Source organism: Phasianus colchicus, chromosome 37 (genome assembly GCF_987193195.1).
Source record: "Phasianus colchicus chromosome 37, bPhaCol1.hap1.1, whole genome shotgun sequence".
In the NCBI taxonomy this organism is placed as follows: Eukaryota; Metazoa; Chordata; class Aves; order Galliformes; family Phasianidae; genus Phasianus; species Phasianus colchicus.
In genome coordinates, this window is record NC_143472.1 from 1313482 (window position 1) to 1331819 (window position 18338).

Genomic DNA, 18338 nt, shown 5'->3' on the forward strand with positions numbered 1-18338 from the left:
GATCAGCATGGGGCAATTTGGGGCCACTGGGGTCTTTATGGGGCCTTTGGGGGCCATTGGGGTCTTTATGGGGCCATTGGCGTCTTTATGGGGCCATTGGGGTCTTTATGGGGCCATTGGGGTCTTTACGGGGCCATTTGGGGCCATTGGGGTCTTTATGGGGCCATTGGGGTCACTATGGGGTCAGCATGGGGTTATTTGGGGCCATTGGGGTCTTTATGGGGCCACTGGGGTCTTTATGGGGCCATTTGGGGTCATTGGGGTCTTTATGGGGCCATTTGGGGCCACTGGGGTCTTTATGGGGCCATTGGGGTCACTATGGGGTCAGCATGGGGTTATTTGGGGCCATTGGGGTCTTTATGGGGCCACTGGGGTCTTTATGGGGCCATTTGGGGTCATTGGGGTCTTTATGGGGCCATTTGGGGCCACTGGGGTCTTTATGGGGCCATTGGGGTCACTATGGGGTCAGCATGGGGTTATTTGGGGCCATTGGGGTCTTTATGGGGCCACTGGGGTCTTTATGGGGCCATTTGGGGTCATTGGGGTCTTTACGGGGCCATTTGGGGCCATTGGGGTCTTTATGGGGCCATTGGGGTCACTATGGGGTCAGCATGGGGTTATTTGGGGCCATTGGGGTCTTTATGGGGCCACTGGGGTCTTTATGGGGCCATTTGGGGTCATTGGGGTCTTTACGGGGCCATTTGGGGCCACTGGGGTCTTTATGGGGCCATTTGGGGCCATTGGGGTCTTTATGGGGCCATTGGGGTCACTATGGGGTCAGCATGGGGCCATTGGGGGCCATTGGGGTCTTTATGGGGCCACTGGGGTCTTTATGGGGCCATTTGGGGCCACTGTGGTCTTTATGGTGCCATTGGGGGTCATTGGGGTCTTTATGGGGCCATTGGGGTCACTATGGGGTCTTTATGGGGCCATTGGGGGCCATTGGGGTCTTTATGGGGTTGTTGGGTCTCTATGGGGCCGTTGGGGCCATTTGGGGCCGTTTGGGGTCACCTCTTGTGCAGGTCCAGCAGGTCCTTGTCGGTCACCAACACCTTCAGCTCCTTCAGGTCCTGCAGGAAGGATTTGGGAACGTCGGCGTCCAGCTCCGCCGCCTCCGGGGCTGTGGGGTCAACGGGGTCAGCGGGGTCAGTGGGGGTATTGGGGTCAACGGGGTCAGTGGGGTCAGTGGGGGTAATGGGGGTAATGGGGTCAGTGGGGGTAATGGGGTAATGGGGGCAATGGGGTCAAGGGGGTCAATGGGGTCAATGGTAATTGGGTCAATGGGGTCAACGGGTTAATGGGGTCGATGGGGGTAATGGGGTCAATGGGGTCAATGGGGTTAATGGGGTAATGGGGTCAATGGGGTCAATGGGGGTAATGGGGTCATGGGGTCAATGGGGTTAATGGGGTAATGGGGTCAATGGGGTCAATGGAGTCATTGGGGTCAATGGGGTAATGGGGTCAATGGGTTCAATGGGGGTAATGGGGTCAGTGGGGTTAATGGGGTCAATGGGGGTAATGGGGTCAGTGGGGGTAATTGGGTAATGGGGTAATGGGGGTAATGGGGTCAATGGGGTCAATGGGGGTAATGGGGTCAGTGGGGTCAATGGGGGAAATGGGGTCAGTGGGGGTAATGGGGTAATGGGGGTAATGGGGTCAGTGGGGTCAATGGGGGTAATGGGGCTAATGGGGGTAATGGGGTCAATGGAGTCAATGGGGTAATGGGGCCAATGGGGTCAATGAGGTTAATGGGGTCAACGGGGTTAATGGGGTCAGTGGGGGTAATGGGGTCAATGAGGTTAATGGGATTAATGGGGTCAATGGGGGTAATGGGGTCAATGAGGTTAATGGGAATAATGGGGTTAATGGGGATAATGGGGGTAATGGGGCCAATGAGGTCAACGGGGTCAACGGAGTCAATGGGGTCAATGGAGTCACCGGGGTCAATGGGGTCAATGGGGTCAATGGGGGCAATGGGGGTAATGGGGTCAATGAGGTCATCGGGGTCAATGGGGGTAATGGGGTCAGTGGGGGTCAATGGGGTCAATGGGGGTTATGGGGTCAACGGGGTCAATGGGGTCAATGGAATAATGGGGTCAATGGGGGTAATGGGGTCAGTGGGGGCCAATGGGGTCAATGGGGGTTATGGGGTCAACGGGGTCAATGGGGTCAATGGAATAATGGGGTCAATGGGGTTAATGGGGTCAATTGCCCCACAGCTGCCCCATGGCTGCCCCATAACAGCCCCATAGTTGTCCCACAGCTGCCCTATAGCTCTACCCCACAGCTGCCCCACATGCCCTGCACTCGCACCCACCCCACCCATGCCTCACATCCACCCCACACCCACCCCACATTCACCCCACATCCACCCCACCAGTGCCCCACAGCTGCCCCACACCTACCCCACACCCACCCCGCCCCCACCCCACCCATGCCCCACATCCACCCCACAACCCACCCCACACCCACCCCACATCCACCCCACCCGTGCCCCACCCCCACCCCACCCCCACCCCACACCCACCCCACACCCACCGCACCTCCACCCCACCCGTGCCCCACACCCACCCCACACCCACCCCACATCACCCACCCCACATCACCCCACACCCACCCCACATCACCCACCCCACACCCACCCCACCTCCACCCAACCCGTGCCCCACCCCCACCCCACACCCACCCCACACCCACCCCACATCCACCCGACGCCCACCCCACACCCACCCCACCTCCACCCCACCCGTGCCCCACCCCCACCCCACATCCACGCCACACCCACCCCACATCACCCACCCCACACCCACCCCACACCCACCCCACCAGTGCCCCACAGCTGCCCCACCCCCACCCCACCTCCACCCCACACCCACCGCACCTCCACCCCACCCGTGCCCCACACCCACCCCACACCCACCCCACATCACCCACCCCACATCACCCCACATCCACCCCACCCGTGCCCCACACCCACCCCACACCCACCCCACATCACCCACCCCACATCACCCCACATCCACCCCACCCGTGCCCCACACCCACCCCACACACACCCCACACCCACCCCACACCCACCCCACATCCACCCCACACCCACCCCACGCCCACCCCACATCACCCACCCCACACCCACCCCACATCCACCCCACCAGTGCCCCACAGCTGCCCCACCCCCACCCCACACCCACCCCACACCCACCGCACCTCCACCCCACCCGTGCCCCACACCCACCCCACACCCACCCCACATCACCCACCCCACACCCACCGCACCTCCACCCCACCCGTGCCCCACACCCACCCCACACCCACCCCACATCACCCCACACCCACCCCACATCACCCACCCCACACCCACCGCACCTCCACCCCACCCGTGCCCCACTCCCACCCCACACCCGCCCCCCATCGCCCTCCACCCCCCAGCCCCACGGCGCCCCCCCCCCGCCCCCCGCCCCCCACCTCCTCACCCAGCGCCCCGTGGCTCCAGTGCTGCATCAGCTGCTGGGCGCAGGCGGCGAAGTCGGCGAAGGACAGGAAGTGCAGGCGGCGCCGGCCCGTCTCGTAGCGCCCGTGCGCCAGGAACACGACGGCGGCGTACTGCCTGCGGGGGCACAGCGACACACAGCGACACATAGCGACACATAGGGGCCCGTAGGGACACATAGCGACCCATAGGGACACATAGGAACACATAGGGACCCATAGGGGCCCATAGGGACACATAGGGACACATAGGGACAGATAGGGACACATAGCGACCCATAGGGACACATAGAGACCCATAGGGACACATAGGGACACATAGGAACACATAGGGACCCATAGGGACACATAGGGGCCCATAGCGACCCATAGGGACACATAGAGACCCATAGGGACACATAGGGACAGATAGGGACACATAGCGACCCATAGGGGCCCATAGCGACCCATAGGGACACATAGGGACACATAGAGACCCATAGGGACACATAGGGACAGATAGGGACACATAGCGACCCATAGGGGCCCATAGCGACCCATAGGGGCCCATAGCGACCCATAGGGACACATAGGGACAGATACGGACACATAGAGACCCATAGGGACACATAGGGACCCACAGAGACCCATAGGGACACATAGGGACCCATAAGGATCCATAGGGAACCATAGGACACATAGGGACCCACAGCGCCCCACAGCAACCCATAGGGACAGATAGGGACACATAGAGACCCATAGGGACACATAATGACACATAGGGACCCATAGGGACACATAGAGACCCATAGGGACCCATAGGGACACATAGGGACCCATAGGGACACATAATGACACACAGGGACCCATAGGGACCCATTGAGACCCATAGGGACCCATAAGGACCCATAGGGACCCACAGCAACCCATAGGGACAGATAGGGACACATAGAGACCCATAGGGACCCACAGAGATCCATAGCGACACATAGGGACCCATAGAGACCCATAGGGAACCATAGGACACATAGGGACCCATAGCGACACATAGGGACCCATAAGGACCCATAGGGAACCATAGGGAACCATAGGGACCCACAGGGACACACAGGGACCCATAGCAACCCATAGCGACCCATAGGGACCCATAAGGACCCATAGCGAACCATAGGACACATAGGGACCCACAGAGACCCATAGGGACGCATAGGGACACATAGGGACACATAGGGACCCACAGGGACACATAGGGACCCATAGCGACCCACAGCGACCCACAGCGACCCATAGGGACCCATAGGGACACATAGAGACCCATAGGGACAGACAGGGACACATAGGGACCCATAGGGACACATAGAGACCCATAGGGACCCATAGGGACACATAGGGACCCATAGGGACCCATAGAGACCCATAGAGATCCATAGGGATCCATAGGGATCCATAGAGACCCGTTGGAATCCATACAGACCCACAGCGACCCACAGCGACCCATAGGGGCCCATTGGGACCCATAGGGACAGATAGGGACACATAGAGACCCATAGGGACATATAGGGACCCATAGGGACACATAGGGACACATAGGGACAGATAGGGACCCATAGGGACCCACAGGGACACATAGGGACCCATAGGACCCATAGCGACCCATAGGGACCCATAGCGACCCATAGGGACAGATAGGGACCCATAGAGACCCATAGGGACCCATAGGGACCCATGGAGACCCATAGGGACACATAGAGACCCATAGGGACCCATAGGGATCCCTAGAGATCCATAGGGATCCATAGAGGCCCATTGGAATCCATAGAGACCCATAGCGACCCACAGCGACCCATAGGGACAGATAGGGACACATAGAAACCCATAGGGAACCATAGGGACCCACAGGGACACATAATGACACATAGGGACCCATAGGGACCCACAGAGACCCATAGGGACACATAGGGACCCATAGGGACCCATAGGACACATAGGGACCCATAGGGACCCACAGAGATCCATAGCGACACATAGGGACCCATAGAGACCCATAGGGAACCATAGGACACATAGGGACCCACAGAGACCCATAGGGACACATAGGGAACCATAGGGACCCACAGGGACACATAGGGACCCATAGGACCCATAGCGACCCATAGGGACCCATAGCGACCCATAGGGACAGATAGGGACCCATAGAGACCCATAGGGACCCATAGGGACCCACAGAGACCCATAGGGACACATAGGGACCCATAGGGACAGATAGGGACACATAGGGACCCATAGGGACACATAGAGACCCATAGGGACGCATAGGGACACATAGAGACCCATAGGGACCCATAGGGACCCATAGAGATCCATAGGGATCCATAGGGATCCATAGAGACCCATTGGAATCCATACAGACCCACAGCGACCCACAGCGACCCATAGGGGCCCGTAGGGACCCATAGGGGCCCATAGCGACCCATAGGGGCCCGTAGTGAACCATAGGGACAGATACGGACACACAGAGACCCATGGAGACCCATAGAGACCCATAGGGATAGATAGGGACCCATAGGGACCCATAGGGACCCATAGGGACCCATAGAGACCCATAGGGACACATAGGGACCCATTGGGAGCCATAGGGACCCACAGCGACCCATAGAGACCCATAGGGGCCCATAGGGAACGATAGGGAGCCATAGGGACACATAGAGACCCATAGGGATCCCTAGAGACCCACAGCGACCCATAGCGACCCATAGCGACCCATAGGGGCCCATAGGGACCCATAAGGACCCATAGCGAACCATAGGACACATAGGGACCCACAGCGACCCACAGCAACCCATAGGGACAGATAGGGACACATAGAGACCCATAGGGACCCATAGGGATCCCTGGAGATCCATAGGGATCCATAGAGACCCATTGGAATCCATAGAGACCCATAGCGACCCACAGCGACCCATAGGGAAACATAGGGACACATAGAAACCCATAGGGACCCATAGGGACACATAGGGACACATAGAGACAGATAGGGACCCACAGAGACCCATAGGGACGCATAGAGACCCATAGGGACACATAGGGACCCACAGGGACACATAGGGACGCATAGGGACCCATAGGGACACATAGGGACCCATAGCGACCCATAGGGACGCATAGGGACCCATAGGGACTCACAGGGACACATAGGGACACATAGGGAACCATAGCGACCCACAGCAACCCATAGGGACAGATAGGGACACATAGAGACCCATAGGGACACATAATGACACATAGGGACCCATAGGGACCCACAGAGACCCATAGGGACAGATAGGGAACCATAGGGACCCATAGTGACCCATAAGGACCCACAAGGACCCATAGGGACCCATAGGGACCCATAGGGATCCATAGGGAACCACAGAGACCCACTGGGACCCATAGAGACCCATAGAGACCCACAGGGACCCATAGAGACCCACAGAGACCCATAGGGACCCATAGGGACCCACAGGGACACATAGGGACCCATAGGGACCCATAGGGAACCATAGGACACATAGGGACCCATAGCGACACATAGGGACCCATAAGGACCCATAGGGACCCACAGGGACACATGGGGACCCATAGGACCCATAGGGACCCATAGCGACCGATAGGGACAGATAGGGACACATAGAGACCCATAGGGACCAATAGCGACCCATGGAGACCCATAGGGACACATAGGGAACCATAGGGACCCACAGCGACCCACAGCGACCCATAGGGACAGATAGGGACACATAGAGACCCATAGGGAACCATAGGGATCCCTGGAGATCCATAGGGATCCATAGAGACGCATTGGAATCCATACAGACCCATAGCGACCCACAGCGACCCATAGGGAAACATAGGGACCCATAGGGACAGACAGGGACACATAGAGACCCATAGGGACATATAGGGACACATAGGGACCCATAGGGACACATAATGACACACAGGGACCCATAGGGACCCACTGAGACCCATAGGGACCCATAAGGACCCATAGGGACCCACAGCGACCCACAGCAACCCATAGGGACAGATAGGGACACATAGAGACCCATAGGGACACATAATGACACATAGGGACCCATAGGGACCCACAGGGACACATAGGGACCCATAGGACCCATAGGGACCCATAGCGACCCATAGGGACAGATAGGGACACATAGAGACCCATAGGGAACCATAGGGATCCCTGGAGATCCATAGGGATCCATAGAGACGCATTGGAATCCATACAGACCCATAGCGACCCACAGCGACCCATAGGGAAACATAGGGACACATAGGGACAGACAGGGACACATAGAGACCCATAGGGACATATAGGGACACATAGGGACCCATAGGGACACATAATGACACACAGGGACCCATAGGGACCCACTGAGACCCATAGGGACCCATAAGGACCCATAGGGACCCACAGCGACCCACAGCAACCCATAGGGACAGATAGGGACACACAGAGACCCATAGGGACACATAATGACACATAGGGACCCATAGGGACCCACAGGGACACATAGGGACCCATAGGACCCATAGGGACCCATAGCGACCCATAGGGACAGATAGGGACACATAGAGACCCATAGGGACCCATAGGGATCCCTAGAGATCCATAGGGATCCATAGAGACCCATTGGAATCCATAGAGACCCATAGCGACCCACAGCGACCCATAGGGACACATAGGGACCCACAGGGACACATAATGACACATAGGGACCCATAGGGACCCACAGAGACCCATAGGGACACATAGGGAACCATAGGGACCCACAGGGACACATAGGGACCCATAGGACCCATAGCGACCCATAGGGACCCATAGCGACCCATAGGGACAGATAGGGACCCATAGAGACCCATAGGGACCCATAGGGACCCACAGAGACCCATAGGGACACATAGAGACCCATAGAGACCCATAGGGACACATAGGGAACCATAGAGATCCATAGGGATCCATAGGGACCCATTGGAATCCATACAGACCCATAGCGACCCACAGCGACCCATAGGGACAGATAGGGACACATAGAGACCCATAGGGACCCATAGGGACACATAGGGACCCATAGGGACCCACAGCGACCCATAGGGAAACATAGGGAACCATAGGGACCCACAGGGACACATAGAGACCCATAGGGACCCATAGAGACCAATAAGGACCCATAGGGACCCACAGAGACCCATAGCACCCCATAGGTGCCCCAAATCGCCCCATAAGTGCCCCATAGCGCCCCATAAGTGCCCCATAGTGCCCCATAGCACCCCATAGGTGCCCCAAATCGCCCCATAAATGCCCCATAGCCTCCCATAACTACCCCATAGTGCCCCAAAGCACCCCATAGGTGCCCCAAATCGCCCCATAAGTGCCCCATAGTGCCCCATAAGTACCCCATAGCACCCCATAGGTGCCCCAAATAGCCCCATAAGTGCCCCATAGTGCCCCATAAGTACCCCATAGCACCCCATAGGTGCCCCAAATAGCCCCATAAGTGCCCCATAGCCTCCCATAACTGCCCCATAGCGCCCCATAGCACCCCATAGCGCCCCATAGCACCCCATAAGTGCCCCAAATGGCCCCATAAGTGCCCCATAGCACCCCATAAGTGCCCCATAGCGCCCCAAAGCACCCCATAGGTGCCCCAAATCGCCCCATAAGTGCCCCAAATCGCCCCATAGCACCCCATAGGTGCCCCAAATTGCCCCATAAGTGCCCCATAGCCTCCCATAACTACCCCATAGTGCCCCAAAGCACCCCATAGGTGCCCCAAATCGCCCCATAAGTGCCCCAAATCGCCCCATAGCACCCCATAGGTGCCCCAAAGCACCCCATAGGTCCCCCAAATCGCCCCAAATCGCCCCATAGCACCCCATAGGTGCCCCAAATCGCCCCCTAAGTGCCCCATAGCCTCCCATAACTGCCCCTTAGGTGCCCCAAATCACCCCATAGGTCCCCCAAATCGCCCCATAAGTGCCCCAAATTGCCCCATAAGTACTCCATAGCACCCCAAAGCACCCCATAGGTGCCCCAAATCGCCCCATAAGTGCCCCATAGTGCCCCATAAGTGCCCCAAATCGCCCCATAAGTGCCCCATAGCCTCCCATAAGTACCCCATAGCGCCCCAAAGCACCCCATAGGTCCCCAAATCGCCCCATAAGTGCCCCATAGTGCCCCATAAGTGCCCCACGGCGCCCCATAGGTGCCCCAAATTGCCCCATAAGTGCCCCATAGCGCCCCATAAGTGCCCCATAGTGCCCCAAAGCACCCCATAGGTCCCCCAAATTGCCCCAAATCGCCCCAAATCACCCCATAGGTCCCCCAAATCGCCCCATAAGTGCCCCATAGTGCCCCATAAGTACCCCATAGCGCCCCAAAGCACCCCATAGGTGCCCCAAATCGCTCCATAAGTGCCCCATAGCCTCCCATAACTACCCCATAGGTGCCCCAAAGCACCCCATAGGTCCCCCAAATCGCCCCATAAGTGCCCCATAGTGCCCCATAAGTGCCCCAAATCGCCCCATAAGTGCCCCATAGCCTCCCATAACTGCCCCATAGCGCCCCATAGCACCCCATAGCGCCCCATAGCACCCCATAAGTGCCCCAAATCACCCCCTAAGTGCCTCATAGTGCCCCATAGGTGCCCCAAATTGCCCCATAGCACCCCATAGGTGCCCCAAATCGCCCCATAAGTGCCCCATAGCCTCCCATAACTGCCCCATAGGTGCCCCAAATCACCCCATAGGTGCCCCAAATTGCCCCATAAGTGCCCCATAGCGCCCCATAGGTGCCTCAAATCGCCCCATAAGTGCCCCATAGCCTCCCATAACTGCCCCATAGGTGCCCCAAATCACCCCATAGGTGCCCCAAATTGCCCCATAAGTGCCCCATAGCGCCCCATAGGTGCCTCAAATCGCCCCATAAGTGCCCCATAGCCTCCCATAACTGCCCCATAGCGCCCCATAGCACCCCATAGGTGCCCCAAATTGCCCCATAACTGCCCATAGCCTCCCATAACTACCCCAAATCGCCCCATAGCGCCCCATAGCACCCCATAGGTGCCCCAAATCACCCCATAAGTGCCCCATAGCCTCCCATAACTGCCCCATAGCATCCCATAGCACCCCATAGCGCCCCATAGCACCCCATAGGTGCCCCAAATGGCCCCATAAGTGCCCATAGCACCCCATAAATGCCCCATAGCGCCCCAAAGCACCCCATAGGTGCCCCAAATCGCCCCATAAGTGGCCCATAGCACCCCGTAAGTGCCCCAAATCGCCCCCTAAGTGCCCCGTAGCACCCCATAAGTGCCCCAAATTGCCCCATAGCGCCCCATAGGTGCCCCAAATCACCCCATAAGTGCCCCATAGCCTCCCATAACTACCCCATAGGTGCCCCAAAGCACCCCATAGGTCCCCCAAATCGCCCCATAAGTGCCCCATAGCCTCCCATAACTACCCCATAGGTGCCCCAAATCATCCCATAGGTGCCCCAAATCGCCCCATAAGTGCCCCATAGTGCCCCATAAGTACCCCATAAGTGCCCCATAGCCTCCCATAACTACCCCATAGGTGCCCCAAAGCACCCCATAGGTCCCCCAAATCGCCCCATAAGTGCCCCATAGTGCCCCATAAGTACCCCATAGCGCCCCATAGGTGCCCCAAATAGCCCCATAAGTGCCCCATAGCCTCCCATAACTACCCCATAGGTGCCCCAAATCATCCCATAGGTGCCCCAAATCGCCCCATAAGTGCCCCATAGCGCCCCATAACACCCCATAGGTGCCCCAAATCGCCCCCTAGCACCCCATAGCGCCCCATAGCGCCCCCTAGCAGCACTCACCGTGCGAGGGGGGGGGCAAGCAGGAAGTGCTGCTGGATGTTTTCGGCCAAAGGACCCCGCAGCTCCTCCACAGCCTTAAAGACCCGCCGGAAATTGTCGAACTGGGGGGGGGACACCCCAAAATCAGACCCCAAAATGGAGACCCCAAAATGGAGACCCCAAAAGGGGGAGCCCAAAATAGGGAACCCAAAATGAGGACCCCAAAATGGAGAACCCAAATGAGGAACCCAAAATGGAGACCCCAAAATGGGGACCCCAAAATGGAGACCCCAAAAGGGGGACCCCAAAATAGGGACCCTAAAATGGAGAACCCAAATGAGGACCCCAAAATGGAGACCCCAAAAGGGGGAGCCCAAAATAGGGAACCCAAAATGAGGACCCCAAAATGGAGAACCCAAATGAGGACCCCAAAATGGAGACCCCAAAAGTGAAACTCCAAAATAGGGAACCCAAAATGGAGATCCCAAAAGAGGACACCAAAAGGGGGACCCCAGAATGGAGCCCCCAAAAGGGGAACCCCAAAATAGGGACCCCAAATGAGGATCCCAAAATGGAGACCCCAAAAGGGGGACCCCAAAATAGGGACCCCAAAATGGAGACCCCAAAATGAGGACCCCAAAATAGGGACCCCAAAAGGCGGACCCCAAAATAGGAACCCCAAAATGGAGAACCCAAATGAGGACCCCAAAATAGGGACCCCAAAAGGGGGACCCCAAAATGGAGACCCCAAAATAGGGACCCCAAAATGGAGAACCCAAATGAGGACCCCAAAATAGGGACCCCAAAAGGGGGACCCCAAAATGGAGACCCCAAAATAGGGACCACAAATGGAGACCCCAAAAGTGAAACTCCAAAATAGGGACCCCAAAATGGAGAACCCAAATGAGGACCCCAAAATGGAGACCCCAAAAGGGGGAGCCCAAAATAGGGAACCCAAAATGAGGACCCCAAAATGGAGAACCCAAATGAGGAATCCAAAATGGAGACCCCAAAATGAGGACCCCAAAATGGAGACCCCAAAATGGAAACCCCAAAAGTGAAACTCCAAAATAGGGAACCCAAAATGGAGATCCCAAAAGAGGACACCAAAAGGGGGACCCCAGAATGGAGCCCCCAAAAGGGGAACCCCAAAATAGGGACCCCAAATGAGGATCCCAAAAGGGGAACCCCAAAATAGGGACCCCAAATGAGGATCCCAAAATGGAGACCCCAAAAGGGGGACCCCAAAATAGGGACCCCAAAATGGAGACCCCAAAATGGAGACCCCAAAATAGGGAACCCAAAATGAGGACCCCAAAATGGAGACCCCCAAAATGGAGACCCCAAAAGGGGGACCCCAAAATGGAGACCCCAAATAGGGAACCCAAAATGGAGACCCCAAAAGGGGGACCCCAAAATAGGTACCACAAATGGAGACCCCAAAAGTGAAACTCCAAAATAGGGACCCCAAAATGGAGATCCCAAAAGGGGGACCCCAAAATAGGAACCCTAAAATGGAGAACCCAAATGAGGACCCCAAAATAGAGACCCCAAAAGGGGGACCCCAAATAGTGACCCCAAAATGAGGACCCCAAAATGAGGACCCCAAAATGAGGACCCCAAAAGGGGGACCCCAAAATGGAGACCCCAAAAGTGAAACTCCAAAATAGGGACCCCAAAATGGAGACCCAAAAAGGGGGACCCCAAAAGGGGGACCCCAAAATGGAGACCCCAAAAAAGGGGAATTTGAGCCCCCCCCAATTTCAGCCCCCCCCCCATTTTAGGATCCCCCCCTCACCCCAATTCGAGCCCCCCCCCCACTTTAGAGCCGCCGCCGCAATTTGAGCCCCCCCCCCAATTTCAGCCCCCCCCAATTTACCCCCCCAACTTGAACCCCTCCCTCAATTTTAGCCCCCCCCACCTGAGACCCCCCCCAATTGAGCCCCCTCCCATTTTACCTCCCCCCCAATTTTAACCCCCCCGACCTCAGACCCCCCCCACTTGAGCCCCCTCCCATTTTAGCCCCCCCAATTTTACCCCCCCCCCAATTTTAACCCCCCCACCTGAGCCCCCTCCAATTTTAGCCCCCCCCACCTGAGACCCCCCCCAACTTGAGCCCCCTCCCATTTTACCCCCCCCAACCTGAGACCCCCCCAACTCGAGCCCCCTCCCATTTTAGCCCCCCCCACCTGAGCCCCCCCCAACTCGAGCCCCCTCCCATTTTACCCCCCCTCAATTTTAGCCCCCCCCAACCTGACCCCCCTCCCATTTTCCCTCCCCCCCCAATTTTAACCCCCCCGCACCTGAGCCCCCCCCAACCTGAGCCCCCTCCCATTTTACCCCCCCACCTGAGACCCCCCCAACTTCAACCCCCTCCCATTTCACCTCCCCCCCCCGAACCCCCCCTCCCATTTTACCCCCCCCAATTTTAGCCCCCCCCACCTGAGACCCCCCCCCAACCTGAGCCCCCCCCAATTTTACCCTCCCACACCTGAGACCCCCCATCTTGAGCCCCCTCCCATTTTACCCCCCCACCTGAGACCCCCCCAACTTCAACCCCCTCCCATTTCACCTCCCCCCCCCGAACCCCCCCTCCCATTTTACCCCCCCCAATTTTAGCCCCCCCCACCTGAGACCCCCCCCCAACCTGAGCCCCCCCCAATTTTACCCCCCCACACCTGAGACCCCCCCATCTTGAGCCCCCTCCCATTTTACCCCCCCCAATTTTAACCCCCCCCACCCGAGACCCCCCCAACTTAAATCCCCTCCCATTTCACCTCCCCCCCCTCAATTTTAACCCCCACCAAACCCCCCTCCTATTTTACCCCCCCCAATTTAACCCCCCCCACCTGCGACCCCCCCCAACTTGAGCCCCCTCCCATTTTACCCCTCCCGACCTGAAACCCCCCCAACCTGAGCCCCCCCCAATTTTACCCCCCCAACCTGAGCCCCCCCAACTTTCCCCCCCCACCTGAGACCCCCCCAACTTGAGCCCCCCCTCAATTTTAACCCCCACCGCACCTGAGCCCCCCCACCTGAGACCCCTCCCCGCAACCTGAGCCCCCTCCCATTTTACCCCCCCCAATTTTAACCCCCCCGACCTGAGGCCCCCCCAACCTGACCCCCCTCCCATTTTACCCCCCCCAACCTGAGACCCCCCCAACTTCAACCCCCTCCCATTTCACCTCCCCCCCCTCAATTTTAACCCCCCCGAACCCCCCCTCCCATTTTACCCCCCCCAATTTTAGCCCCCCCAACCTGAGACCCCCCCCAACCTGAGCCCCCTCCCATTTTAGCCCCCCCAACCTGAGACCCCCCAACTCGAGCCCCCTCCCATTTTAGCTCCCCCCCAATTTTAGCCCCCCCCCAACCTGAGCCCCCTCCCATTTTACCCCCCCAATTTTAATTCCCCCCCCACCTGAGACCCCCCCCACTTAAGCCCCCTCCCATTTTACCCCCCCTCAATTTTAGCCCCCCCATCTGAGATCCCCCCCCAACCTGAGCCCCCTCCCATTTTACCTCCCCCCCCAATTTTAACCCCCCGACCTGAGACCCCCCCCACTTGAGCCCCCTCCCATTTTACCCCCCCCAATTTTACCCCCCCCTCAATTTTAACCCCCCCAACTTGAGCCTCCTCCCATTTTACCCCCCCCAACCTGACACCCCCCCAACTTCAACCCCCTCCCATTTCACCTCCCCCCCCTCAATTTTAACCCCCACCAAACCCCCCTCCCATTTTACCCCCCCCAATTTTAGCCCCCCCCACCTGAGACCCCCCCCAACCTGAGCCCCCTCCCATTTTAGCCCCCCCAACCTGAGACCCCCCAACTTTCCCCCCCCACCTGAGACCCCCCCAACTTGAGCCCCCCCTCAATTTTAACCCCCCCCCCAACCTGAGACCCCCCAACTGGAGCCCCCTCCCATTTTAGCTCCCCCCCCCAATTTTAGCCCCCCCCCAACCTGAGCCCCCCCCACCTTAGCCCCCCCCACCTGAGACCCCTCCCCCCAACTTGAGCCCCCTCCCATTTTACTCCCCCCAATTTTAACCCCCCCCACACCTGAGACCCCCCCCCACGTGAGCCCCTTCCCATTTTAGCTCCCCCCCCAACCTGAGCCCCCTCCCATTTTACCCCCCCTCAATTTTAGCCCCCATCTGAGACCCCCCCCAACCTGAGCCCCCTCCCATTTTACCTCCCCCCCCAATTTTAACCCCCCCACCTGAGACCCCCCCCAACCTGAGCCCCCTCCCATTTTACCCCCCCACCTGAGACCCCCCCAACTTCAACCCCCTCCCATTTCACCTCCCCCCCCTCAATTTTAATCCCCCCGAACCCCCCCTCCCATTTTACGCCCCCAATTTTAGCCCCCCCCACCTGCGACCCCCCCCAAACTGAGACCCCTCCCATTTTACCCCCCCCAACCTGAGCCCCCCCAAATTTTACCCCCCAACCTGAGCCCCCCCAACTTTCCCCCCCCACACCTGAAACCCCCCCATCTTGAGCCCCCTCCCATTTTACCCCCCCAATTTTAATTCCCCCCCCACCTGAGACCCCCCCCCACTTAAGCCCCCTCCCATTTTACCCCCCCTCAATTTTAGCCCCCCCCATCTGAGACCCCCCCCCCAACCTGAGCCCCCTCCCATTTTACCCCCCCCAATTTTAACCCCCCGACCTGAGACCCCCCCCAACCTGAGCCCCCTCCCATTTTACCCCCCGACCTGAGACCCCCCCAAATTAAACCCCCTCCCATTTCACCTCCCCCCCCTCAATTTTAACCCCCCCCGAACCCCCCCTCCCATTTTACCCCCCCCAATTTTAGCCCCCCCCACCTGAGACCCCCCCCAACCTGAGACCCCCCCAACTCGAGCCCCCTCCCATTTTAGCTCCCCCCCCAATTTTAGCCCCCCCCCCAACCTGAGCCCCCTCCCATTTTAGCCCCCCCCACCTGAGACCCCCCCCAACTTGAGCCCCCTCCCATTTTACCCCCCCGAATTTTAACCCCCCCCACCTGAGACCCCCCCCAACCTGAGACCCCCCCAACTCGAGCCCCCTCCCATTTTAGCTCCCCCCCCAATTTTAGCCCCCCCCCCAACCTGAGCCCCCTCCCATTTTAGCCCCCCCCACCTGAGACCCCCCCCAACTTGAGCCCCCTCCCATTTTACCCCCCCGAATTTTAACCCCCCCGACCTGAGACCCCCCCCACTTGAGCCCCCCCACCTGACCCCCCTCCCATTTTACCTCCCTCCCCCAATTTAACCCCCCCCACCTGCGACCCCCCCAACTTGAACCCCCTCCCATTTTACCCCCCCCAATTTTAACCCCCCCTCAATTTTAACCCCCCACCTGAGAACCCCCCCACTTGAGCCCCCCCTCAATTTTACCCCCCCCAACCTGAGACCCCCCCAACTTCAACCCCCTCCCATTTCACCTCCCCCCCCTCAATTTTAACCTCCCCCCCCTCAATTTTAACCCCCCTCCCCTCACTTTTAACCCCTCCCCCCGAACCCCCCCGCCCTCATTTTAGCCCCCCCCCCCCCAATTTTTGCCCCCCCCCCCCCCCCCCACCTGCCGCCTGCAGCTGCGCACGTTGAGCCCGCAGCGCCCGCTCAGCTCCTCCAGGTCCTTTTTGGCCCCTTTGCTCAACTTCTTCCCCAGCAGCTCCCGAGCGAAGCCCTCGTCGAAGGCGTAGTACCTGGGGGGGGGGCCCAAAATATAGGGGGGGGGCGGGGGGGAGGGGGCGTTAATATTGGGGGAGGGGGCAATGGAATCTGAGCCCCCCCCCGCCCGCTTCGCTTTCCCCCTTTCTGACAGTTGTTGTATTTAACTCAGCGCCTATGGGGCTCTATGGGGCTCTATGGGTCACTATGAGGCTCTATGGGGTTCCGTGGGTCACTATGGGGCTCTATGGGGTTCTATGGGTCGCTATGGGTCACTATGGGGCTCTATGGGTCACTATGGGGCTCTATGGGGTTCTATGGGTTGCTATGGGGCTCTATGGGGTTCTATGGGTTGCTATGGGGCACTATGGGGCTCTATGGGTCATTATGGGTTTCTGTGGGTCACTATGAGGCCCTATGGGTCACTATGGGGCTCTATGGGGCTCTATGGGTCGCTATGGGGCACTATGAGTCGCTATGGGGCACTATGAGTTGCTATGGGGCTCTATGGGGTTCTATGGGTTGCTATGGGGCACTATGGGGCTCTATGGGTCATTATGGGTTTCTGTGGGTCACTATGAGGCCCTATGGGTCACTATGGGTCACTATGGGGCTCTATGGGGCTCTATGGGTCGCTATGGGGCACTATGAGTCGCTATGGGGCACTATGAGTTGCTATGGGGCTCTATGGGGTTCTATGGGTAGCTATGGGGCACTATGGGTCACTATGAGGCTCTATGGGGTTCTGTGGGTCACTATGGGGCTCTATGGGGTTCTATGGGTCGCTATGGGTCACTATGGGGCTCTATGGGGTTCTATGGGTCACTATGGGTCTCTATGGGTCGCTATGGGGTTCTATGGGTTGCTATGGGGCACTATGGGGCTCTATGGGTCACTATGGGGCTCTATGGGTCGCTATGGGTCACTATGGGGCTCTATGAGTCAGTATGGGGCACTATGGGGTTCTATGGGTCACTATGGGTCACTATGGGGTCTCTATGGGTCACTTATGGGTCACTATGGGGATCTATGGGTCACTATGGGTCACTATGGGGTTCTATGGGGTTCTATGGGTCACTATGGGTCACTATGGGTCACTATGGGGCTCTATGGGTCATCCTACCCCCCACTCCCCCCATCCTACTCCCACCCCCCCTCACCTCCCACTCCCCCCATTGCCCCCCTCTCCCACCCCCTCCCACTCCCCCCCCCTCCCTCCATCCCCCTCCCACCCCCCATCCCACCCCCCCACTCCCCCCATTCCCCCCCCACCCCATCCTACCCCCCTCGCCCCCCCCCTCCCCCCATTCCCCCCCCTTCCCCACCCCCCCACTCCCCCCATTC

At 58.6% G+C, this 18338-nt stretch overlaps 1 protein-coding gene across 2 annotated transcripts in view; it reads right to left on the minus strand.

Moving 5' to 3' along the window:
- The window catches only part of FIBP (FGF1 intracellular binding protein), a 34996-nt gene that overhangs the window by 12107 nt on the left and 4551 nt on the right, over positions 1-18338 (minus strand). For both annotated transcript variants that reach the window (XM_090129767.1, XM_090129766.1), the window contains exons 3-6: positions 16903-17029; positions 11360-11460; positions 3474-3607; positions 1012-1120 (exon numbers count right to left, since the gene is read on the minus strand). In XM_090129767.1, the coding sequence (XP_089985893.1) occupies positions 1012-1120; positions 3474-3607; positions 11360-11460; positions 16903-17029 (471 nt within the window). The remainder of the gene's footprint in view (positions 1-1011; positions 1121-3473; positions 3608-11359; positions 11461-16902; positions 17030-18338) is intronic.